General features: G+C 40.9%; 1 protein-coding gene across 4 annotated transcripts in view; it reads right to left on the reverse strand.

The window, feature by feature from the left end:
- The window catches only part of ppp2r5ca (protein phosphatase 2, regulatory subunit B', gamma a), a 156,228-nt gene that overhangs the window by 94,614 nt on the left and 35,329 nt on the right, over positions 1-26,285 (reverse strand). For all 4 annotated transcript variants that reach the window (XM_048537089.2, XM_048537087.2, XM_048537088.2 and 1 more), the window contains one exon: positions 14,397-14,559. In XM_048537089.2, coding sequence (XP_048393046.1) covers positions 14,397-14,559 — 163 coding nt within the window. The remainder of the gene's footprint in view (positions 1-14,396; positions 14,560-26,285) is intronic.

A 26,285-nucleotide genomic window follows, 5' to 3' on the forward strand; every position in this document is an offset into this window, starting at 1 on the left:
TTCCAAAGCACCTTCCAGTACATGCTCCCATATGTCATATTATTGCAATCCTCAGGCAGGTGCCAAATAACTACGCAAAAACACTAAGTTTCTGGCTGTTCAACGTCAAAGAAGCATGCGCTGCCTGACTGTCAGTTACCTAATGATGCAGTTCTCCTTGGAGAATGTGTAGCAAGGGGCCTCAGAACCAGCTTATCCAAAGCGAATGTGGGTATTTGTTGAGATTGCCTTGTCAAGAATGGGATGGAACCCCTTTACATTATAATAGAATGCTGAGTTAAAGAAATAAAATTTCTACGCATCATCAGCAATTACTAATGCTCTACATCTTGAATTTTGAATGCTGCAAAGCATCAGAGAAGAGGAAAGCTACTTGGATGTTTTGTTCCAGGAGGCAGTGACATCTCTTATGTTAGACACTGCAGGTTTGATCTGTAGTCAAAAACAGTTATGATGAGTGAGACTAAGGGAATATAGTTCTAATTCCATATTTTAACTTATATGTTAACCAGTATTTGCGACTTATTTTAAGAATATATTTTTTATTTTAATTGAAGGAAATTTGAATACATTAAAGAAACATGGTGAAATTAGCCTATATCAGACTACCCAAAATTTCACACAATACTTGGTGCGTGGCTTAAACAATACCTTTAGTGTAATGAACTTCTTAGAGACTATAGAAGTGTTTTTTTAAGTTATGAGGGGCATGGATAGCGTGAACAGGCAAGGTCTATTCCCTAAGGTAGGGGGCACATCGGTTTAAGGTGACGGGGAAAGATTTAAAAAGGGACCAAAGGGGCAACATTTTCATGGAGAGAGTGATGCATGTATGGAATCAGCTGTAGAGAAAGTGGTAAAGGCTGGTACAATTACAACTTTTAAAAGGCATCGCTGCATGGGTATATGAATAGGAAGAGTTTAGAGGGATATGGGCCAAATGTTGGCAAATGGGACTAGATTTACCTAGGATTTCTGGTTGAACTAAAGGGTCTGTTTCCATGCTGTACATTTCTATGAAGGTATAACTAAAGCACTGGTATTTATTTGAACAGATAAGCCACAAGGTTCATGGTTTGAAACAAAGAACTTTACTACAGCAAAATCAAGGAACATGAATACTAATAATTATACTATCTTAAATAATCAGTTATGTTAAAGACATCAAACATAAAGGAACACAGTCACTTATTACTTGAAACCAAAAACTTTTCTTACACTTCCCTTTGATACCCTCAAAAGCTCACAATAACCACTTGATTTAAGTACTGTTTCAAAAATTTATAAAAGGTTTAAGTTTCTTGAGATCACTACATATTTCTGACCAGATGGTCCCTTCAAATCTCCCTCAATTGCCCTCTCAATACAAGGGTCCCTTGCATCATAAGCACAGTCACCTCAGATCAGAATTCTTGTAGTTAAAATTAACTCTCCAGCCTTGCATTTAAAACTCTATTTCCACAGCTTTGTTATGCTGGAAGGCAATTTCACTGTTGGAACCCCATTTTCCAAGAAGTTTAAGCTGTTTTACCATTAAATGGTAAAATGTGGAACTACTTTAACACACAGGTACAAAAATCTGCTACGAAGTTTCAACAGTGCGCACAAGTACAGCACGTTTCAAAAAAACTCCGGATGTTTACAGTACAGAAGGCAGCTATTCAGCCACCATGCCCACACTAAACCCATTTTCCAAATCTTGGTCTGTTGCTCTGGAGGCTATGGCAATGCAAATGAATATCGGTGATTCTGAAATATTTATCATTTTTTGATTCAAAAATGCAAATTGTGTGCATGATGAAAAGGAAATATAAATTATAATTTTTATTTCAAGGAATTTATTTATTTATGATCACATGGAAAAGCACAGTTTGATTAGAAATAGTCGGCATGGCTTTGAGAGAGGCAGGTCATGCCTCACAAGCCTTACCAAATTCTTTGAGGATATGACAAAACACACTGAAAGTCAAGCAGTGGATGTGGTGTGTATGAACTTTAGCTAGGCATTGATAAAGGTTCCCCATGGTAGGCTCATTCAGAAAGTTAGGAAGCATGGGATTCAGGGAAATTTGGCTATCTGGACATAGAATTGGCTGTCCAGTAGAAGACAGAGTGTGGTAGTAGATGGAAAGTATTCAGCCTGCAACTCGGTGACCAGTAGTATTCTGCAGGGATCTGTTCAGGGACCCCTGCTCTTTGTGATCTTTATAAATGACTTGGATGAGAAAGTGGAAGGGTGGGTTAGTAAGTTTGCCAATGACACAAAGGTTGCTGGAGTGTAAGATAGTGTGGAAGGCTGTTGTAGGTTGCAACAAGACATTGACAGGATTAAGTGCTGGGCAAACAAGTGGCAGATGGAATTCAACCCAGAAAAGTGTGAAGTGATTCATTTTGGAAGGGTGAATTTTATTACAGAATACAGGGTTAATGGCAGGATTCTTGGCAGTGGAACAGAGGGATTTTTAGGCCCACATCCGTAGATCCCTTGAAGTTATTACCTAAGTTGATCAGGTTGTTAAGGAGGCACATGGTGTATTGGCTTTCATTAGCAGGGGAATTGAGTTGAAATGCCGAGAGGTTATGCTGCAGCTCTATAAAAACCTCAGTTAGACCACATTTGGAATATTGTGTTCAATTCTGGTCGCCTCATTATAGGAAGGATGTGGAAGCTTTTGAAAGGGTGCAGACGAGACTTACCAGAATGCTGCCTGGACTGGAGAGCAGGTCTTATGAGGAAAGGTTGAGGGAGCTAGGGCTGTTCACTTTGGAGCGAAGAAGGATGAGAGGTGATTTGACAGAGGTGTACAAGATGATGAGGCATATATAGAATGGATAGCCAGATACTCTTTCACAGGGCAGAAATGACTATTACGAGGGCATAATTTTAAGGTAATTGTAGGAAGTAATAGGGGAGATGTCAGAGGTAGATTCTTTATGCAGGGAGTGGTGGGTGCGTGGAATGCGCTGCTAGCATTAGGGTCTTTTAAGCGACTCTTTGATAGGCACATGAATGATAGTAAAATATAGGGTATGCAGGGTAGTTTGATCTTATAGGATAATAGGTCAGCACAACATCGTGGGCTGAAGGGCCTGTACTGTGCTATACTGTCCTATGTTCTTTCAATGCTTTAATGTAGAAATTAGATCACACTTCTGTCCTCACATAGTCCTGCTGAAAGTAGCGATGTTAATCTTTTAAATTGTTAGAGAGATACACAGCCCAGAAACTGACCCTTTGGTCCAACAAGTCCAAACTGACCAGATATTCTGGAGACCCATTTGCCAGCATTTGGCCCATAACCCTTCAAACCCTTCCTGTTCATACACCCATCCAGAAGCCTGCTAAGTGTTGTAAATGTCCCAGACTCCTTCACTTCCTCTGCAGCTCATTCTATATGCACACCACCCTCTGTGTCCCTTTTAAATCTTTCCCCTCTCACCTTAAACCTATGACCTCCAGTTTTGGACATCCCACCTCAAGGGAACAACCTTACCTATTTACCCTATCCATGTCCATCATGATTTTATAAACCTCTATAAAGGTCACCTCTCAGCCACCAATGCTCCAAGAAAAATAGCCCCAGCCTATTCAGCCTCTAATCCTGGCAACATCATTCTAAATCTTTTCTGAACCATTTCTAGTTTCACAAAATCCTTCCTATTGCAGGGAGACCAGAATGGCATGCAATACTGCAAAAGTAGCCTCGCCAATGTCCTGTCCAGCCACAACATGACCTCCCAACCCCGATACTCAATGCATTTATTAACAAAGGCAAGCATACCAAATGCCTTCTTCACTATCCTATCTACCTACCGAGTCTACTTTCAAGCAGCTACGACAAGAGACGAGGAAACTGCAGATGCCAGAATCCAAGGTAAACAAGCAGGAGGCCGGAAGAACACAGCAGGCCTGGCAGCATCTGGAGGAAAGGAGCAGTCAATATTTCAGGTATTACCCTTCTTCAGGACTACTTTAGCACTCCTGAAGAAGGGTAATACCAGAAATGTTGACTGCTCCTTTCCTCCAGATACCACCTGGCCTGCTGTGTTCTTCCAACCTCCTGTTGATCTTCAAGGTAGTCTGAATCTGCATTTCAAGGTCTGTTTCTTCAGCAACACTCCCCAGGACCTTAACGTTAAGTGTACAAGTCCAACCCTGACCTGCCTTTCCAAAATGCAGCTCCTCATGTTTAAATTAAACTGCATCTGCCACTCCTCGCTCCATTGCCTCATCTGATCAAGGCCCGGTTGTACTCTGAGGTTACCTTCTTGGCTGCCCACTACACCTCCAATTTTAGTGTCATCTACAAACTTACTAACCAATACTTCCTATGTTCACATGCAAGTCATTTATATCAATGACAAACAACAGTCTTCAATAGTGCTGACGACCTAATCTGGTTGGTCACCATCTAGTGCAACTGGTGAGTGTGTCTAATTGAGCATTTGTCTCTTCTCAGCTATTGGAGAAGACAATTGATAACAAAAAAAAGGTTGTGTTCTTACTTAATCTATTTGTGACAGCTTACTGAAGTGTAATTATTTTTATTGCTACTTTACATTTATTATCCTCTGTTGCTCCACTGCGGCAAAGTTGAGGTCAGCTTTATGCAGAGCAAGAAATGTCTCATGTTCTTGACAAAAAAACTTACTTATCCAAAAATGTTTATGTTCGAAAACAAACAGAGATCTGCATCACATTAAACTTCAAAAATAATTCAGGTGGGAATTGAATGTGACAATTTAGTGCATTCTATTACTTGTGGGTTTCATAAGAGTTCCTGTTTCCTCCCAGGATAAGCAGTCAGAGTAAACTGTATTTCTGTTACTTTGCTTACAACTGGAAAGCATTGGTTTGGTATCTAGCTTTTTCATGCTTCAGCTCTGATTCAACTTTGCAAAGATATCAACACACCAAGTTTTCTGGCACTATTGTACAAAATTCAAATTACTTTTTCAGCAAAGAACATGTTAAATTCAACATGCCAGGTAAGAATACATTAAACACGTAGTAGGGAAACACAGTGCCCTGAAATTAGACTTTTGGTGCCATGCTGAAAAAGAATATTTCAATCCAAAGTGTGAAAATTATAAATCGGTAAACCTAGAAATTTAACTTTCAACATTTTTAGGTGCAAAATTAATGAGAAAAGTCTCACACATTTTCCTCTGTAATGAAGGCAAAAGCAAAAGATTAGTTCATTTCATCCACCATTTTCTTATTATCTATTATTATGTCCCTATTCTTAATCTCTACCAACAGGGGAGATGATGGCCTAATGGTATTATCGCTGGACTGTTAATCCAGAGACCCGGGTTCAAACTTCACCAAAGCAGATGGTGAAATTTGAATTCAATAAATGACTGGAACTAAGAATCTAATGATGACCATGAATCCATTGTCCATTGTTGGAAAAACCCATCTGGTTCACTAGTATCCTTTAGGGAAGGGAATTGCCATCCTTACCTGGTCTGACCAACATGCAACTTCAGACCCACAGCAATGTCGTTAACTCTGAACTGCCCTCTGGGCAATTAGGGATGGGCAATAAATGCTGCCTGACCACAATGCCCTCATAAATAAAGGGGGTGGGGGCGAAAGCTCACTTTACTCACACTGCTTCTTTTGAGAAATTTTGCTACCTATTTTACATTTCTAGCTAGCTTCCTCTTATACTCTAATTTCTTCCTTCTCATTAATATTGTAGCCCTGGGGTCTAGGCCCAAAACGTCAGCTTTGCTGCTCCTAAGATGCCGTTTGGCCTGCTGTGTTCATCCAGCTCCACTCTTTGTTATCTCAGATTCTCCAGCATCTACAGTTCCCACTATCTCTAATATTGTAGCCCTTCTTTGTAATTCTTCATATTCTGTCCAATCATTTGACCTACCACACATCTTTGTATAACTGACAATTTTTCCTCAAGTTGGATGCTTTTCTTAATTCGATTGTGAATGGTGAGTGATCTCTTTAGAATTTTCCTTTATAGTTTAGACATACTTATTCTGAAATATCCCCTTAAATGTTGGCCACAGTTTGTCTATTGAGCTATTTTCTAGCCTAACACCCTAAATCACTTCAGCGAGTTCAGCTCTCATGCCCACATAGTTGCATCTGTTTAAACTTAAAATACTCATATGCACCCTTCCTCATTTCAAACCAGATGTAAAATTGAATCATATCGTGGTCTTCTGTCTGAGCTGCTTTTAATCCAAAGTCATTGATCAATCTTGCCACATTACACAATATTAACTCTAATATAACCTGCTCTCTGGCTGAGCCCAGACTCCACTGCTCCAGAAAACTCTCAAAATCATTCTATGAACTCATCATATCTCATTTTTCTAGTTTTATATACAGATTAAAATCATCCATGATTTTTCTAATCCCTCAATCATAAGCACTCATATTCTTCCTTGTATACTTTGTTCTACATTCTGATTACTGTTTGGAGGCCTGAAGATCACTCTCTTGGAGACTTCTTTAATTTACTTATCCTTAATGGCACCCAAACCAATCCCACGCTTTGATGTCCTGAATCTAGGTAATCTATTGCACCAATGTCATAATTAATTGTGCTACCCCTACAATTGCAATTTTTCTCAAATTCCATATGACACTCGACATGTAGGATCCAATCTTTAATATCATGCAGCCATGTCTGCATTAGTTCTCTCAGATCATATCTATTTCCTCAATTTGCGCCATTAGTTCATTTATTTTGTTACAAATGCGATGGGAATTCAAGATGCCTTTTTGTTTCTTTCCAACATCTAGCCTTGACTGTATTTTTAAGTTTACGCTCAATGTCCCTTCTTGCCATCTCTGGCCTTCCTTTCCCAAATTACGATTTGTTTTCTTGCCTTGATGTGCTATATCTATCCGAGTTTGAACCCTCATCCCCAGTGTTTACTTTAAATCCCTCTTTACTTGCTTGATTATGTAGAACACTGGTTCTACAGCTGTTTAGACTGACCCAATGGCACAGCACCACTTTCCCCAGTGCCTCATGAACCAGATCCCATTCCTCTCATGTCATCTTTGAATCATGCATTCATCTCAGTAATCTTATGTGCCCTTTGCCAACCGATATGACTCAGGTAATGATTCAGTGATTAATAGTCTGGAGGTTTTCCTTTTCAGTTCTGTACATTGCTCTTCATGCTATCTAAGCAGGGTCATCCCCATATTGTTGGTACCAACGTGGATCATGATATTGGGATCAGCCCCATCCCACTTCAAGTTCTTGTCCACCCCTGAGATGATGGCCTGAACCCTGGCATTGGTTAGGCAACATAGCCTTAACTCATATTATTAGTTCACAAAACTGGGCCTATTTCTCTCTAGCGCCAGATTTTCTCCCAAAGGGAAACAACCTCTCAGCATCTAGAGGAATTCCCAAAAGAGTGCGTGTCAACTTAGTGACCTTCTCTGGACTGCCAGCATTTTTTGCATAGTTAAGGGATCCAAAACCAGTCACAGCCTTTTAGGTCTGGTCTAACAAGTATCTTGTAAAGTTTTAAAAAGGCTTCCTTTCCAATAAAGGAAACATGCCATTTGCCTTCCCTATTAACTGAACTGGTATGCTAGCCTTTTATGATAATGCACAAGGACAGTCAAAACCTTTGTGCTGCAGATTTTCTCCACTGAAGCATACTTTGCTCCTCTATTCTTCCTGCCATAACTGCACATTACATTTCATCTGCAAATTTCTGACCACTCACTTAACCTGTCCATACCCCGAAACAGGTTCACCACTTGCGTTCCCACCTTTGTGCCATCCACAAACATGGCAATAACGTATTCACCTCCATTAACTAAGTAATTTATGTATGTTGTAAATAATCATGGCCCCAGCACCAAGCCCTGTAACTTTTTGGTAAACCATGGTTAGCTTATCTGTTTCATAATTACAGGCTGTCATCCTGAAAATATACCATTTATCTCAGCTCTGTCTTCTATTAACTAGCCAATTGTCTATTCATGCTAATATATTATTCCTAACAGGATGGTCTATTAATCTTATCAAGAAGCCTTCCAAACATTACACCTACTAGGTACTTTTTATTATCCTAAATAAAAACTGAAACAACTGTAGATGCTGTAAATCAGAAACAAAAACCGAAGTTCCGAGGATGGGTCACTGGGCCTGAAACATTAACTCTGAATTCTCTTCATAGATGCTGCTAGGCCTGCTGAGCTTTTCCAGCAACTTCTGTTTTTGTTTCCTTGTAGTATCCTGCTTGTTACTTCAAAAGAATTCTAATATGTCAGGCAAGATTTCCTCTTCATGAAGCCACGCTGACTCTGCTTGCTTATATTAGGCATTTTTAATTGCTTTGCTATTATGGCCTTTATAATAGACTAACAAACTGGGGTCACACAGTGACTCCATGTTAGCACCGATGTCTCATAGTGCCAGAGACCTGGGTTCAATTCTAGCCTCAGGTGACTGTCTGCAGGGAGTCTGTATACTCTCCCTGTGTCTGTGTAGGTTTCCTCCGGATGCTCTGGTTTCCTCCCACAGTCCAAGGATGTGCAGGTTGAGTGAATTGGCCATGCTAAATTGCACAGTGTCCAGTGACGTACAGGCTAGGTGGATTTGCCATGAGAAATGTAGGGTAACAGGGATAAAGTAGAGGGTGGGCTAAGGTGGGATGGTCTTCAGAAGGATGGAGTGGACTCAACTGCCTGAACGGCCAGCTTCCACACTGTAGGGATTCTATGATTTCCATTATGACAGCTGCTATATTAACTGCCCTCAAGCTATGTCTTTGTTGCCTTTTTGAATAAGGTCGTTACATTGGCAGTTTTCCAATCCTCTGTGGGACTTTTCTAGATTGAAGGGTTACTATCAGTGCATCCACTACTTTTGTAGGTGCATCCTTTAGCTTCCAACAAGTCCAGGGGATTAAGCCTTTAGCCGAATAAGTTTAGGTAGTATTTTTTCCTCTGGTGACAGTTGTTGCATTTATTTCCTCCCACCCAGCCCCCATTTTGCAACTTGATTCAGTACTTTTTGATTGACATTCATGTATTTGACTGTGAAGACTGATGCAAAGTATTTAGTTAACTCCTTTGCCATTTCCTGGCTCCATTATTGTTTCTTGAACCTCATTTCCTAAGGGGCCTATGTTTACTTTGGTCTTTTTTTTAAATACCTATTTAAAGTAGATCTTACTTTCCATTTTTATATTATTTACAAGTTCACTCTAAAAGGTTATGTACTCCCACTATTATTTTTGTTCATCTTCAAAAACTTTCCCAATCCTGTATGTGGGGAGGCAATGGCCAGTGGTGTTGTTACAGGGCTGTTAACCCAGGGACCCAGATAATGTTCTGGGCAATGAAGGGTCTAGGCCCGAAACGTCAGCTTTTGTGCTCCTGAGATGCTGCTTGGCCTGCTGTGTTCATCCAGCCTCACATTTTATTATCTTGGAATTCACCAGCATCTGCAGTTCCCATTATCTCTAATGTTCTGGGCACCCAGGTTTGAATCCTGCCATGGCAGATGGTGGAATTTGAATTCAATGAACATCTAGAATTAAGAATCTATTGCACAGTTTAAAAAGAAATCTCCTGATTTTTTTTCCCACCGTCTTATAGTACAGATTGAGTTAAGATGGCTTGTACACTACTCCTAAGAGTGTCTTCTGCCCTTATTATTCCTTACCTCCACCAAAATGGATCCTACATTTTGTGATACAAGATCATTTTGTTCTATGGAACATATTCCATCTTGTACTAATAAAGATACCCCATCACCCTCTCCTTCCTGGAAACAAAAAATAATGCTGGAGTTCACAGCAGGTCAGACAGTGTCCATGGACAGAAAGCAAACTAATGTTCTGAGTCCAGATAACTCTCAATCAAACCTGAACTGAAGTTTGGAGGGGGCAGCACTTATGCATCGAATGAACAAGACTGTCCTGAGGAGGGCATAGTGACAGAGAAGGTAACGAGCAAAATGAAAAGAAAGGGAAGGAATGGGTTCATAATTTGAAGGTATTGAGCCCAGAAGGTTGTAGGGTGTCTAGCTTGAAGATGAGGTGCTGCTCCTGTGGGACTCTGTTATTTCCAGTTTGACATACCGTTGTTCTGCCATTTTCACACTCTGATCACTTAATGTGAACTATCAACATCCTTTCTTCCCCGTGTAAATTATTGCATAAATGCTGCCCCCCTCTACACTTGACTTCAGCTCTGATGAAGAGTCATGTAAATTTGAAACGTTAGCTTGCTTTCTCTCCATCGATGCTGCCTGACCTGCTGAGATCTCCAGCAATTTTTGTTTCCAGTACAGATTCCAGTATCTGCAGTAATTTGCTCCTACCGTCTTTTTCCTGCCTGTCCTTTCAATGTCATCTACTCCTGAATATTTAGTTCCAAGTTTTTAAATTCTTATAATCATGTCTCCAATGCATAGCTAACACAATGGAAAATTGTAGTTACTGAAAGTCAATAATCTAAGTTACACGATAATCATCACAGGAACTCCTCAGTTCAGTACCCTTGACCCGTTTCATCAATGATCTCCTCTCCAACAAAAAGTCAGAAGTAGGGATGTTCATTCATTCATTGCACAATGTACAGCACCATCTGTGATTCCGTAGATACTGAAGCAGTTTGTGTCCATAACACAGAGCTACGTAAGTTCCAAACAATGGCCATTTTAAATAATCGAAAGTCTCACCATCAACGTTGGTCATTCAATGGTGTTACCATGCCGAATCTCCCCTCGACAATAACTGAGGAAAAGTGTGATGGCTCTGGTAATTAACTGTATAACTAGGGCAATAGAGGGTTGACCCAAGTTCAGGAAACCTGGATGCAGGCCCCCCACAACATATGGTATGATAAAATATCAAAAGGAGAAAATGCAGAAGAGGTTTACCAGGATGCTGCATGAATTACAGAGTATAAGCTCTAAGGGGGGCTAGAAAAACTTGGGTTGTTTTCTCTGGGAAGGTGGAGGGTCAGGGAGAATGGATTGAAGTCTACAAAATTACGAGATGCATACATAGGGTTGACAGGCAGAACCTTTTATCCCTGGAGCTGAAATATCTAATACCAGGGAGTGTGCATTTAAGGTGAGAGGTGGAAAGTTCAAAGGAGATATGAAGGGCAAGTTTTTTTTAAGGGAGTGTTAGAGTCCAGAAAGCACTGCCAGAGGCAGCAACAGAGGCAGATACCATTGGGGGAATTTAAGGGACTTTTAAATAAGCACATGAATATGCAAGGAATGGAGGAATGTGGACCAAAGGCAAGCAGATGGGATTAGTTTAATTAGACTTCATTCTCAGCACAACATTATGGGCTGAAGTGCCCGTTCCTGTGCTGCACAAACCTGTCAGGAAGATACAGTAATAAACATGTGGATTTTTATCTACATAGAGTCTGGCAACTTCAGATGCGTAAGAGAAAATCTGGTAAATGTGTTCATGTGGACTAAACAACAGGTACAACTTTTTTTTTTAGCAAATTTAACATAATACAACTGACCATGGACTTTAACAGGGTTAAGAAAAAGTAGTTAGATACAGAGCAATAAAGGCAATATTAGTGCAAAACACCAAAACCTTAGTCTCTAAGCTAAGTTTTAGAAGTACCACCAAGGAAAAACAAAACACGTTTACAGAAGGAATCCTGGGAATTTCACATTTCGACAGTTGAGTTGTACTGTCACTGATAATGAAAAGATTAAAATTGAGGATGGTCTTGAAATAATGCCTTCAGTTCTGTCTCCGTGTTACAGGAAAGATGTTGTTAAACTTGAAAGAGTTTGGAAAAGATTTACAAGGATGTTGTCAGGATTGAAAGGTTTGAGCTGTAGGGAGAGGCTGAATCGGCTGGGGTATTTTCCCTGGAGCAGAGGAGGCCGAGGGGTGACCTTAGAGATTTATAAAATCATGACGGGATTGGGAAGGGTAAATCACCAAGGTCTTTCTCAGGGTGGGGGAGTCCAAAACTAGACAGCATAAGTTTAAGGTGATAGGAGAAAGATTTAAAAGGACCTAAGGGCCACATTTTCATGCAGACAGTAGTGCATGTATGGAATGAGCTGCCAGAGGAAGTAGTGGAGGCTAGTATAATTACAACATTTAAAATGCATCTGGATGGGTATATGAATAGGAAGAGTTGTGTAACATAGGCCAAATGCTAGCAAGTGGAACTAGGTTGGTTTGGGATATTTGGTGGGTGCAGTCGAGTTGGGCTGAGAGGCTTGTTTCTGTGCCGTACATCTCTATGACTCTAAGAGACCAGAATTAACAGATTTTGAGGCTGGAGGTGATACATGGATGGACAATACTGTGGAGAGATTTGAAAACATGAGTGAATATTTTAACATTGAGGCATCGCTTGAGCTAGAACAAAAAATAGGTCAGCAAGCACAGAAATGTCAAGTGAACAGACTTGATTCAACTAAGGGCATGATCAGGGTTTTAACTGATCTCAAGTTTACAGAGAATAGGATGTAAGAAACCAGCCAGGAGTGAAATGAAACCCAGAGTGGGGAAAAAGAAAAACCATGAGTAGGCATCAGATCACCAACAGATGAGCTGAGGCAGGATCATTCTGGGCAATGTTCTGGAGATGAAAATAGGTCATCTAAATCTTAAAAAATGGCTCCCACAAGCCTTACAAACACATCCACATTTCAGCTAGCATGAAACCAGGTTATACTCATTAAAGGAAGAAATGACAAGCGACCTTCTGAAATTTACTGAACACTTCTAAGGATAAACAGCAACTCTTTGACAATGAAGGTGCGAATAGGTCTTCCCCACTCCCCACAGCCTGACGACTAGAGCCACAAAGGCTGACGGTGGAGTCAGTCAAAAATTAATTACCCAATTAAAAGTCAATGGATAAAGACTGTGCCCCAGACCAATGCAACCCAATACCTAATATGAGAGTACGATGTCGAGGGGATGTGGTCAAAAGCTCACCTCAAGTGAAATGTGATAGTAACGTTGTGAACGGTTTGGTATAATCTCAGACAGTTACCAGGAAGAGGAACGGAGTGGATAGGTATGGATCAGCGCTTGGAACAGTAACTGAAGAAAACAGCTTTATTTGGATGAAATTTCTGGTAATGTCAGGTAAGTAAATTGAAGACTTCACAGAAGGAGAAATTGAGAGGGGTGGTAGTGAGGTAGAGTTCTGTGTCCTCAGTGTGCACATAAAAACTAACTATGCATTCAGATTATACTGCTGAGAAATAGGGAGTAGTTTAGGAAGGATCCTGTTCCATTATTAAGCAATACTCTATCTACAACTAGATAGAAAAGAATGAAACAAGTACAGTCCCATCCAATTGGGCAACAGTGGAGGATGACGGTGGGGGCCATGTCAAAGGTCAAGTCGAATAGTTTACTTTTGTCGTAGTAATACAAGATATAATTGGTGACTTTAATGAGAGCCATTTCAGATGTGGCAAAGACAAAAACATCACTGGTGGGGAACTCAATCTTGGAGTTCTGGGAGAACTGGGCCTGTACTGCTCACAGAGTTTGACAAAGAAAAAGCAACAAAACGATTTGTTTAGGTCAACACTATAATTCTAATGTATGTTGTTTAAAATAAGCCAATTTGTCTTTAAGATGGATAAATAAATCTTAGAAAATGGCTCTACTTTTTGACTACCTTTGGATTTCTGCTGGTAAATCTGACATCAAGTTTTCAACTCCTTCTTTTAAGGGAGAGAAAGCTTCACGCAAACCAAATACTTTATCCCAACTCACTTTCAATCTTTGTTTCTGTATTTCAACCAATACCATTGCTTTTTACTTAAATAACTTTTGACAATATCTTCGTGGAATAAAGTATTCTTATCTTGTTTCAAGCATAAAGCTGTGCCACTTACTTAAAAAAAATTAAATGTTCTAATACTAAAAGAGGGCAATAAACAAGCTACTTAAATTTCCAGATCATAGTCCAGTCTATGAACATGCCAGATGTGATCATGACATAGGTGGTGGCTGATGACTAAATGGCAGTCAGAACACCAGAACTCCTGCTTCTCTTTGAAAAGTTTTCTCTTATGCTTTACATATCCACTGGGGTTAGATAGAACTCTATACTATGTCTCATCTGATCACTAATGCAACATGTCCTCAGGTGCTATACAGTTTGGATTATGTTTACTTTCAAATCTTTGGCCATGGACTCGAATTCACTGCCTTTTGATTCAGGTCAGAATTCTATCAGTGAGCCACGGTAGAATAGAGAGACAAAAATAAGTTACAAACAAATAATGAAGCATACAGAAAATCAGCAACAGGGCAATTCTCACAGGCAACATAAATAGTTTCTGATTTTCCACGTACACCACAGAAAATGTGAGAGGTTGATGCTTTCAGAATTAAACATAGAATACTGTAAACAGAAGTATTGCCTTTCAAAGGTGGTAGCTTTTGTAGCTCCCTGTTGTTGCTGATATTGAACCTAGAAGAACTCTGACGCTTTTCTTTCTTCACGACTGCCGTAGGTCCAGGAAACTTTAACTTTGTTAACTGCGTAGTTGGAGGGGTACTATTGTTGGGCCTCTTGTTTGAGATCTGCAAAAAAACAAGGGATTTGTATTTGAGTCTTACTTGAAAATTTTCATTGATGATCAGGCTAATGATTCAACATCAAGATCTCTAAACTCTTCATATTCAAAAACATTCACAGCATTCAAAATATTACAATTCTATTTGGTTGTTCAGCTTGCTTTCTCAAAAGCTGCAACTACTTTAAGTCAAACTGCTAGTAATTACATTAACATACTTTGCGACTTCAATTGAAATTGAAGTCGATTTCAAAAATATTTTAAATAGTTGGAATGGAAACTATTCAATGTGAATATTTTTAGTACTTCTAAAGCGAGGTCAAAACAACACACCTAAAGCATGAAATCTAACATAAAAATGGCTTCATAAGTGATTCAGATCAGGAAAACACTTCCAATAGTTGCAAAATAAGTGAGCATAATATTTCATAGGATATAACATAAATACTTGTCTAAAATAAAGTTAAAAGAAAACTGATTCCATCAGAACTTAAAACTTGAAATTGATCAAGCTTCTAACGTAGCTGAGACCAATGTAAAATTTCCAGTGGTGGCTAAAGATTTTTGCCCTTCTAAATGCTACCAAAAACACACCACTAGAACTGCAATCCTGACAGAAACTTTCCGATAATTTGTTCTGTATTTGCTGCCATATATTACAAATGCTATATTCACCAACTCAAATGAATATAGCATTTAGAATAAATGCCAGTAAATGTAGATAAACTTGGATAAATCATGAAGACAATTCAAGTTTATCTAATTTTATTGTTAACCAGTATACTTGTCCAAATATAATAAAGTGTGAAGCTGGATGAACACAGCAGGCCAAGCAGCATCTCAGGAGCACAAAAGCTGACGTTTTGGGCCTAGACCCTTCTTCAGAGAGGGGGATGGGAAGAGGTTTCTGGAATATATAGGGAGAGAGGGGGAGGTGGAGCGAAGATGGAGAGAAAAGAAGATAGGTGGAGAGGAGAGTGTAGGTGGGGAGGGGATAGGTCAGTCCAGGGAAGATGGACAGGTCAAGGAGGCGGGATGAGGTAGTAGGTAGGAAATGGAAGTGCGGCTTGAGGTTGGAGGAAGGAATGGGTGAGAGGAAGAACAGGTTAGGGAAGCGGAGACAGGCTGGGCTGGTTTTGGGATGCAGTGGGGGGAGGGGAAGAGCTGGGCTGGTTGTGTGGTGCAGTGGGGGGAGGGGACGAACTGGGCTGGTTTTGGGATGCGGTGGAGGAAGGGGAGATTTTGAAGCTGGTGAAGTCCACATTGATACCATTGGGCTGCAGGGTTCCCGAGCAGAATATGAGTTGCTGTTCCTGCAACCTTCGGGTGGCATCATTGTGGCACTGCAGGAGGCCCATGATGGACATGTCATCTAAAGAACGGGAGGGGGAGTTGAAATGGTTCGCAACTGGGAGGTGCAGTTGTTTATTGTGAACCGCGCGGAAGTGTTCTGCAAAGCGGTCCCCAAGCCTCTGCTTGGTTTCCCCAATGTAGAGGGAGCCACACTGGGTACAATGGATACAGTATACCACATTGGCAGATGTGCAGATGAACCTCTGCTTAATATGGAAAGTCATCTTGGGGCCTGGGATAGGGGTGAGCGAAGAGGTGTGGGGGCAAGTGTAGCACTTCCTGCGGTTGCAGGGGAAGGTGCCGGGTGTGGTGGGGTTGGAGGGCAGTGTGGAGCGAACAAGGGAGTCACGGAGAGAGTGGTCTCTCCGGAAAGCAGACAAGGGTGGGGATGGAAAAATGTCTTGGGTGGCGGGGTCGGATTGTAGATGGCGGAAGTGTCGGAGGATGATGCGTTGTATCCGGAGGTTGGTGGGGTGGTATGAGAGGACGAGGGGGATCTTCTTTGGGCGGTGGAGGCGGGGGCGGGGTGTGAGGGATGTGTTGCGGGAAATGTGGGAGACGCGGTCAAGGGCGTTCTTGACCACTGTGGGGGGAAAGTTGCGGTCCTTGAAGAACGAGGACATCTGGGATGTGTGGGAGTGGAATGCCTCATAGAGGGAGCAGATGCGGCGGAGGCGGAGGAATTGGGAATAGGGGATGGAATTTTTGCAGGAGGGTGGGTGGGAGGAGGTGTATTCTAGGTAGCTGTGGGAGTCGGTGGGCTTGAAATGGACATCAGTTACAAGGTGGTTGCCTGAGATGGAGACTGAGGTGTCCAGGAAGGTGAGGGATGTGCTGGAGATGGCCCAGGTGAACTGATGTTTGGGGTGGAAGGTGTTGGTGAAGTGGATGAACTGTCTGAGCTCCTCTGGGGAGCAAGAGGCGGCGCCGATACAGTCATCAATGTAACGGAGGAAGAGGTGGGGTTTGGGGCCTGTGTAGGGGCGGAAGAGAGACTGTTCCACGTAACCTACAAAGAGGCAGGCATAGCTGGGCCCATGCGGGTGCCCAAGGCCACCCCCTTTGTCTTGTCCAAATATGCCCATTCTGTCATTTTTCATAAAAGATATAAAATTTTAGAATCACAGAATCCCTGTAATGTGGGAAAGAGGCCATTTGGCCCATTGGGTTGACACCGACCCTAAAAAGGACACCATGCCTATGCCTAGACCCAGACACAGCAGCAGTGCCCTACCCTATCCACATAACCCTGCATTTACCATAGCTAGCCTGCACATCCCACACACTACAGACAATTCAGCATGGCCAATCCATCTGACCTGCCTATTTTTGTACTGTGGGAGGAAAGTGGAGCACTCGGCAGAAATCCACACAGACAAGGGGAGAATGTGCAAATTCCACACAGACTGTCACCCAAGGCTGGGCCATCTGTCCTTGGCATTGAGGGACAGCAGTCCTAATCACTGAGCCACCTTACCCGCCCCTAATTTTTTAATCCATTCCCAGGGTGTGGACATAACTGGGTAGGCCAACATTTACTGCTCATCGATAATAAAATGAGAGGCTGGATGAACACAGCAGGCCAAGCAGCATCTCAGGAGCACAAGATGCTGCTTGGCCTGCTGTGTTCATCCAGCCTCTCATTTTATTATCTTGGAATTCTCCAGCATCTGCAGTTCCCATTATCTCTCATTTACTGCTCATCCCTAGTTGCCCTTGAGAAGGTGGTAGTGACTAACTGAACTGCTGTAAACAATTTGATATAGGTGCTCCCACAATGCTGTTAGGAAGGGAGTTCTAGAATTTTGACCAGAGACACTGAAGGAGCAGTGATATCTGTACGAGTTGGGTTAATGAGTGGCTTGGAAGGCATTTGCAGGTGCTGCTATTGCCATGTATCTGCTGCCCTTGTCCTTCTAGATAGGACTGGTTGTGGATTTGGAAGGCACCATCAAAGAAGCCTTGGTAAATTTCTGCAGTACATCATGTAGACAGTACATATTTTCTTTTCTCAAATGCATATTAACAGCATGTGGATAAGTGTTCTTCAATCTATCAATGGTATCCTTATAGCAGCTATTGGGATACAATATTCAATATCTCAAGGTCTTCCTTTTCTTCCATAAACAGTCTTAATCAGGTCACTAATCAAGAAGCAGTATTGAGTCATGTAAACATCTGCAAAGGACTCCATGACTGGCTCATTGTAGTAGTATTACTACAAATACAATCAATAATGATCCAAGTTTCTGCATTTCCCCCATGTATACTGAAGTCATGGTGGTGACCAATTAGGGCCCAGTGAAAATTATTCCAGTAAGTTACTATTAGTTTGTTTTCAATTTGCAGTAGTGATATTGGCCTGTGGTTATCAGGTCTAATGGTTCCTTGTAAAGACAAAGCAGGCTTGGTATTAACTCCCATAGCCAGTGGGAAATTAGATTAGATTAGATTTCCTACAGTGTGGAAATGATCCAAAGTGAAATAGAGATGTGATATTCAGTTGCTACTCATGGCCTACTCCTTATAATTCACAACAGCTATTGGGCTGTCGGAATGCCCCTCCTTGTAGACGCAGGATATTTAATTAACATATTTAAAATCAGGCTCCCATAGTGGAATTGAAAGCCTGATTTAAACTTATCGGTACAAAAAGGAAACTCTAAACTTTAGAAAACTCTAAGGTGACGGGATTTCTACCCTTCTAAGTAAGTGCACATGGGTCAGGAGGAATGGCAATTCTCCCAGGCCCTTTAAAAATGCCTTTGACCTTGCTCAGACTAAACTTCACCTCGTATTGTTGACCACCATTCACTGGGGCTCTCTTCACTGGTAATCATCAAGAACCCTGGGATCATTCGGCTATAGCTTCCTGCATTAATGTTCCCTCTTATCGGTGGGCCAGAAAACAAATCACAGAGAAGTTCATGAACTCATGGAGTTTAATACATAACATTGGACTATTGTCTCTTCTTGAAAAGGAGGACATGAGTGGTGAAATGAGCAAATTGGCTCATGAAATCATACACTACAGGATGCCACTGAGCTAATCATAGCTGTGTTGGTTCTTTGATGAAGCCCTTGGAGTATAGAAGAGCAAACCCCTGGTGCAACTATAATCTATGTTCATAACATTTAATTCTGCAACCAAGGAAGAAAGTCATCCAGTTTATTTTGAAGCACCAATCCTTCTGTTGCAATAGGAGTGTCATTCCTTGATCCATCATAAAGCAGACATGTCTAAAACTTGGCTCAAAATGAGAAGCAAATTCTTGTATTGAGAGAAATAAAGTTTGCTCAAACTCAAAATAGCTCACTTTTTCTACCTGTCAATTATTATTTCGAATTTTGCATGATTTGATTGCTGTGGTCAAGATGAAACATCAACTGTAGGTTATACTAGTGTGATCTATAACTGCCTGGCTGTGGAATATCATGAGCCATATGTTGATTACGCACTTCAGATAATTTTTTATTTCTGTAGGATTGTGTAGTCTAAAGTCTCTTCCTTTAATGTTAATTCATTAGTGTAGACAAAATTGTCCTCAAGTACTGCCTATTAGTAAGTGCAAGTCTTTGCAATTTCCTTATGACCCCAGATATCACCCAAACAACTGTTTAGAACTATAACTGCTGTGCATGAGAAGAGCATTTAGGGCCTAAAGCTGTACAAAGGAAACAACAAGAATGATGATAGTGCAAGAGTGACTATCTGTAAAAGTAGATAAAATTAGGAATTTTAAAGAGAGACACCCAAAATTGGGATTACAAGTTTCAAAGAAATAGAAATTGCTTAAGAATTTATGCTCAGAAGTTGTCTACACTCGTGCCCATTTTGGGATTTTCCTTCAAAAATGCAGGAAATGTGAAATTTCAGAGAACTTCAGAATTCACTGCATTTGCAAGTCCTATGGGCAAGTGATATTCGTGTGGCTTTTCGGGAACAAATAGCTTGCAAGATTTAACCACTGCAGAATAATATAAAAATAATATACTCCAATTACAATATTGATTTTTTATGGTATGCAGTTATAGGCTCAGAGTCTTACAGCACAGAAATCTGTCTGTGCTGAAAATAAACCCGAACTAAACTGCTTGCCTGCCTGCGCCTGGCCCATATCCCTCCAAAACTTTCCAATTCATATATTTGTCCAAGTGTCTTTTGAACGTATCCACATCCACCACTTACTCAGGAAGTTCATTCCATATGCAAACCACCCCCCATGTGAAAAAAATAATGCACCCATGTCTTTACTAAATTTCTCTCCTCTCACCTTAAAAATGTACCCTCCAGTCTTGAAATCCCTCATTATATAGAAAAGATGTCTATCATTAACCCGTACCTATACCCGTCACGATTTTATAAACTTCTAAGGCCACCTCTCAACCACCTAAGCACTATCGAAAAAGTTCAGCCTATCCAGGCTTTCTTTATAACTCAAGCCATCCATATCTGGCAACATCCTGGTAAATCCCCTCTGAACCCTCTTCCAGTTTAATAATATTCTTCCTACAACTGGGTGACCAGAACTGGACACTACTCCAGAAGAGACTTCATTGCAAACATTTGAAGATTTCATTTGCATATAAAGTATGGGAAAAAATTAATATAATTGACTGTATAAATTTTTTCTGGTATTTTAATTTAAAGCCATATATATTGTTTACTTCTGCTATCCAAGGGGCGAAAATCCTGGAACTTCTTCATAATAGCTCTGTGGGTGTACCTCTTTCTCATGAACTGCAGTGCTTCAAGATGGCAGCACATCACCTTCTCAAAAGTAATTAGAGACTAGCAAACAATGCTCAACCAGCCAGTGATAACCATATCCCATGGCCAAAGAAATCACTAACCAAAGTCATGTATTTCTGTTGCAAGCACACTGGAGCAGATGATGCCATGGGGAACTTTGCTATACCTTGTAAAGACAAAGCAGGCTTGGTATTAATTCCCATAGCCAGTGGGAAATTAGATTAGATTAGATTTCCTACAGTGTGGAAATGATCCAAAGTGAAATAGTGATTGAAATAGAGAGTATTTGACTAGAAATGAATGTGATTTTCAAATGATGTTCTTTTTGGTGATAATGAGACTTCAGTTAGCCTTCACTCTGCAGTGCAAAAGTAAAGCAGAATCAGGCCATTGAATAAGATCATGATTGTATTGCTGCTTTATCTATTCCACATAATATTTGAATTCCTCGTTGCCATCAAAAATCTAACCCAGCCTGTGCAGCCAAGAATAAAAGAATGTCAAAAGGTAAAGACCTTGAGATAATAAATTACTCCATCCTTTTCCCAAATTAAAGACCCCTTATTTTGAAACTGAGCTAGATGGCCCTGCAAGGGGAAATATCTAAAGTTTTGGCAAAGATCTGTAGCTCGGGTTGTGGGTGAGATTACTGATTTGCTTGCCGAGTTGGCTTTTTCTTGTTCAGATGTCTCATCACCCTGCTAGGCGACGTTATCAGTGCAGCCTCCGATGAAGCAGTGTTATTCTACTCCACTTGGAATTTATACTGTTTGGTCCGTTATGGTGAGTAGTATCATGTCAGGTTTTGACCTTTATGGGTTTGTATATGGGGTCCAATTCTGTGTGTTTGGTGATTGCATTACAGGTGTAGAATCATGCTTTTAGGAATTCCCATGTGTGACTATGTCTGGTTTGGGTTACCTTGTCCCAGGTGAACCAATGGCCATCATTGTCCGGGTGTACCGAGATTAAGGAGAGTTCGTCGTACTATTTTGCTGCTCGTTGATGTTCATGCATTCCGATAGTTAGTTTCCTTCTTGTCTGTCCAAAGTAACGTTTGTAGCAGTTGTTGCAGGGTATTTTAGGGGGAACTTAGGGGAAATATCCCTTACGCATCTATTCTGTCAAACCTCCTCAGAATGTTTATGCCTTCTTAAGATCCACACACATTCTTACCATTTTGCAGTCACCATCCATCTGCCTTTTTCTTATAATCCTGCAAATAATCATCCAAAGCCTCTGAATGCCTCAACCAAGCCTACCTCCTCCTCACTTCCAGGAATGTATAACTTGCTTGTTTGTGGCAAATAACATGTTGTTTTTAAATTCACACAGGAGATGTGAGCATTGCTAGCTGGGCCAGCCTTTATTGTCCATTCCTAAATGTCCTGGAATTGAGTTGTTTACTTCTGCCATTTCCATGAATGATCAAGAGTCAAGTGCATTGTTAACAGTCTGGGACCACAGGCTTGGAGCGAGCAGCCTGACCAGGTAAGGATGGCAAATTTCCATCCTGAAGGGCATTAGTGAACCAACTGGGTTTTTTACAGGAATCAGCAGCATTTAGCATGGTTACCATAAGACTCTCTATTCTCATTTCAGACTTTATTGAACACAAATTTCACCACTTTTCATAATGGGGTATGAACCCTTCTCCTCAGAACATTACCTTGAGGTTCTAAAGTATTAGTCCAGTGATATTACTACTATGGCACAGCATTCTTTCCTCGTGTCAATATTTCTGGATTTCAAAATAGAGGCAGGAGGATTTTTTTTTTAAATGGTCACATCAATTTGGAATAGTGACCTAAACAAAATGGTTCCAATGCAGTATGTGATTACAGTATAATGTTTGAGATACTAACGGATAAAGTCTTTAAACTGTTACGTTTACGACATGAAGATTAAACACATTGAGAAATCTAGTTTAGTTCTGTCTTTAGTTCAGGGGAACCTGTCACCTAGTCAAGACAGGTTTCAGTCCGTCATCTGACTCATGTAGTAGCACCAGCTGCTGGGATAATAACTTGCATATTCCAATTGTTTTCCCCTCTTTTTCGAGTCTTCCTTTGCTGGCTTCTAAGATTTTGGATTACTAACATTCACAGCATAGTACAACTTTTCTTTCAATTTGATTCCTTAACTCTTATTAAAGGTTCATCCTCCTTGTGGTCTTTTTATAAATGTTACATACATTTGCTAAGAGCTAAGCATCTCCTTAAATGTCAATCACTGCTAAACTGCTATTCTAGCTAAGAATCAATTTTACCAATTCATTTTGGCTAATTTCTTTTACCTTTCACCTTTCCTTGAAGGTTAATGCACCAGTCTCAGACCCAGATATCTCACTTCAAATCAGATATAAATTTATGACTACTGTTACCAAAAGGATCATTTATCGTTGAGGTCATTAGTTAATCCTGTCTCATTAAACATTACCAGGTCTAAAACAACCTGTTTCCTAGTTGAGTATATAAAGTATTTTGCTAACAAATTACTCCAAATACACTTTATAAAAACTCATCCTCCAGGTTATGTTTGCTAATTTGACTTGTCCAATTTAAGAATATTGAGATCACAATTAATGCAATACCTTTTCTACAAACCCCATTTTTTCTCAATTTATAGTCTGTCCTTTAACGTCACTATTTTCCCACTAGTGACTTCAGTCCTTATCTTCAGATGAGCAGATTCTACATATTTTTCTCCAAGCTTAGATAGTTTCCACTACAATACGACTCCCTTTAATCAACAGTTCTACTCCAACTCCTTTTCCTTTCTTCCTATCCTTCAAAAATTTAAAATACCCAAAATATTAAGATCCCAGACCTGGTTAATATGCTGTCATGTCTCTACCTTTTCATCTTTTTATGAATACTGCTTTCAAGAACCTCAAATCCTGCCATTTTATGTCTTTACCCTACTTAAATTGCATAGTTTCTTCTTTCCTTTCACACTCTGGTTACCATTACCACTGTATCAATACCTTGCTACTTCTCTTTAACTTGCCAAATCTCTCCTCACACGATCCCACCAGCACTATTTAAATTAAACCTCTCACTACAACTTTTGGTTTATGACTTCCCAGGACACTAGTCCCAAGGTAAAAAGCATCCAATGGTACAACCCCATCCTACCTCAGTATCACTTACATGAATCAAAAACTATTTCTCACACATCAATCTTTGAGGCATTCAATTCTGAACTTATTTAATCTATGCCAACTTGATCGTGGCTCAGATAGCAACCCGAGATGGTGTTTGTAGTTCTGCTTTTTAACTTCGGCCTTTGCTTCTCATGCTGACTCAGCTGAACCTCTTCCTTAGTCCTACTTAGATCATTAGCATACACAACAAATGGATTCTTCCTCTCCCATTACAAGTTGTTCTCGAGTCCTGAGAAGTTGTCCTTAACATTGACATTGTTACCTGCCCAAAGTCTTGGGATCTTATACTCTCAACTAAAGAGAAAAGCATATACCTCTGCTCCATTTTGCAATCCCCTTGTTCAAGTAATCTGCTTCTCTCAAATTACATTAGTTGGATACATTCCATAACACAATTAGCACTTGCAAAACTCAGTAGCGTCCAACATTAGTTGTGATTCCACAACTGGACAACATTTGCTTAAATAATCCTGAGGATACAAAGAATTACATTGATAAACAATTTAGGATTGGCAGTCAGGGTTAGAGTGGTACACTGGTGTATCTTGGAAGCTACGTGCATTAATACACAGGCCCTGCTCTTTTTAGGCAGACAGAAAATGTACGCACTTGCTAACAGCCATTCCCTGGTTCATTTCTCAGGGCAGTGCCTTGACCACAGTCAGTCTGCCACGTTTTAAATTTAAACAATTCTTAGTAGTTAGTCATCGTTAACTGGTATCATTGTTGCAGTGGAGAACGTACCAGAGTTCATTTGCTAAACATCATTCTCTCCTCATACAATATAAATGTTATTTTCCCTTTACATTATTTCTTGAAAATTGTACTGATAGGACGAAATGGTCGTTCAGTGGTTAGTACTGCTGCGTCTCAGTGCCAGGGACCCGGGTTCGATTTCACCCTGGGGGGACAGTCCGTGTGGAGTTTGCATGTTCTCCCCATGTCTGCAGGATTTCCTCCAGATGTTAAAGTTTCCTCCCACAGTCAAAGGATGTGCAGGTTAGGTGAATTTGTCACGCTAAATTGCCCATATAATCCAGGGATGTTCAGGCTAGTGGGTTAGTCTTGAAAAATGCAGGGTTACAAGGATAGGGTGGGCTGGTGGATTAGGGTGGGATGTTCTTAAGAAGGTCGGTGTGGACTCAATGGGCTGGATGGCCTGCTTCTACACTATGGGGATCTGAGTGCAAGACAGAAGTTGACAAAAGCTGCCTTTCTTCAAGCAATTAAGAAAATTGGCAAATAAACTTCCAGTAAATTGCAGATTAAGGAAACGTGTTACAGAGATAGTAGAAACTGCCAATGCTAGAGAATCTGAAATAACAAGGTGCAGAGCTGGACTCAAAATGTCAACTTTCCTGCTCCTCTGATGCTGCTTGGCCTGTTGTGTTCATTCAGCTCTACAACTTGTTATCTCTTAAGGAAACGTGTGCTTTTTTTTTGTGGTGGTCATGATGGTGGGTGGTGGGGGACATGTTTGCTTGCACATATAGCAAGCAAAACACAACTGAGCAAGCTAATCTAAGTGATTCATTTCAAAATTGGGGGCCAGAGAAGATGAGAAATTAATTAAATAAAGAAAGTAGAAATTTCTGCTAACTTGGGATTTAATGTGTAACATGATACTCTTTCCTATTATATATATAAAAAAAAAAAGAGTTAATATGCTGTTAAACCAGAATTTTGGTTTACTGTTCGCATACCTGTCTTGAGTCAAGAGGCAACATAAAGTGTGAAGCTGGATGAACACAGCAGGCCAAGCAGCATCTCAGGAGCACAAAAGCTGATGTTTCGGGCCTAGACCCTTCATCAGAGAGGGGGATGGGGAGAGGGTTCTGGAATAAATAGGGAGAGAGGGGGAGGTGGACCGAAGATGGAGAGAAAAGAAGATAGGTGGAGAGGACAGTGTAGGTGGGGAGGGGATAGGTCAGTCCAAGGAAGACAGACAGGTCAAGGAGGCGGGATGAGGTAGTAGGTAGGAAATGGAGGTGCGGCTTGAGGTGGGAGGAAGGGATGGGTGAGAGGAAGAACAGGTTAGGGAAGCGGAGACAGGCTGGGCTGGGCTGGTTTTGGGATGCAGTTGGGGAAGGGGACAAGCTGGGCAGGCTTTGTGATGCAGTTGGGGGGGGGGGGAAGATTTTGAAGCTTGTGAAGTCCACATTGATACCATTGGGCTGCCGGGTTCCCGAGCGGAATATGAGTTGCTGTTCCTGCAACCTTCGGGTGGCATCATTGTGGCACTGCAGGAGGCCCATGATGGACATGCCCCTGAGGAATTTGGGGGGGGGGGGTTAAAATGGTTCGCGACTGGGAGGTGCAGTTGTTTATTGCGAACTGAGTGGAGGTGTTTTGCAAAGCGGTCCCCAAGCCTCCGCTTGGTTTCCCCAATGTAGAGGAAGCCACACTGGGTACAGCGGGTACGGTATACCACATTGGCAGATGAGCAGGTGAACATCTGCTT

This window comes from Stegostoma tigrinum, chromosome 10 (assembly GCF_030684315.1).
Source record: "Stegostoma tigrinum isolate sSteTig4 chromosome 10, sSteTig4.hap1, whole genome shotgun sequence".
Taxonomy (NCBI): Eukaryota; Metazoa; Chordata; class Chondrichthyes; order Orectolobiformes; family Stegostomatidae; genus Stegostoma; species Stegostoma tigrinum.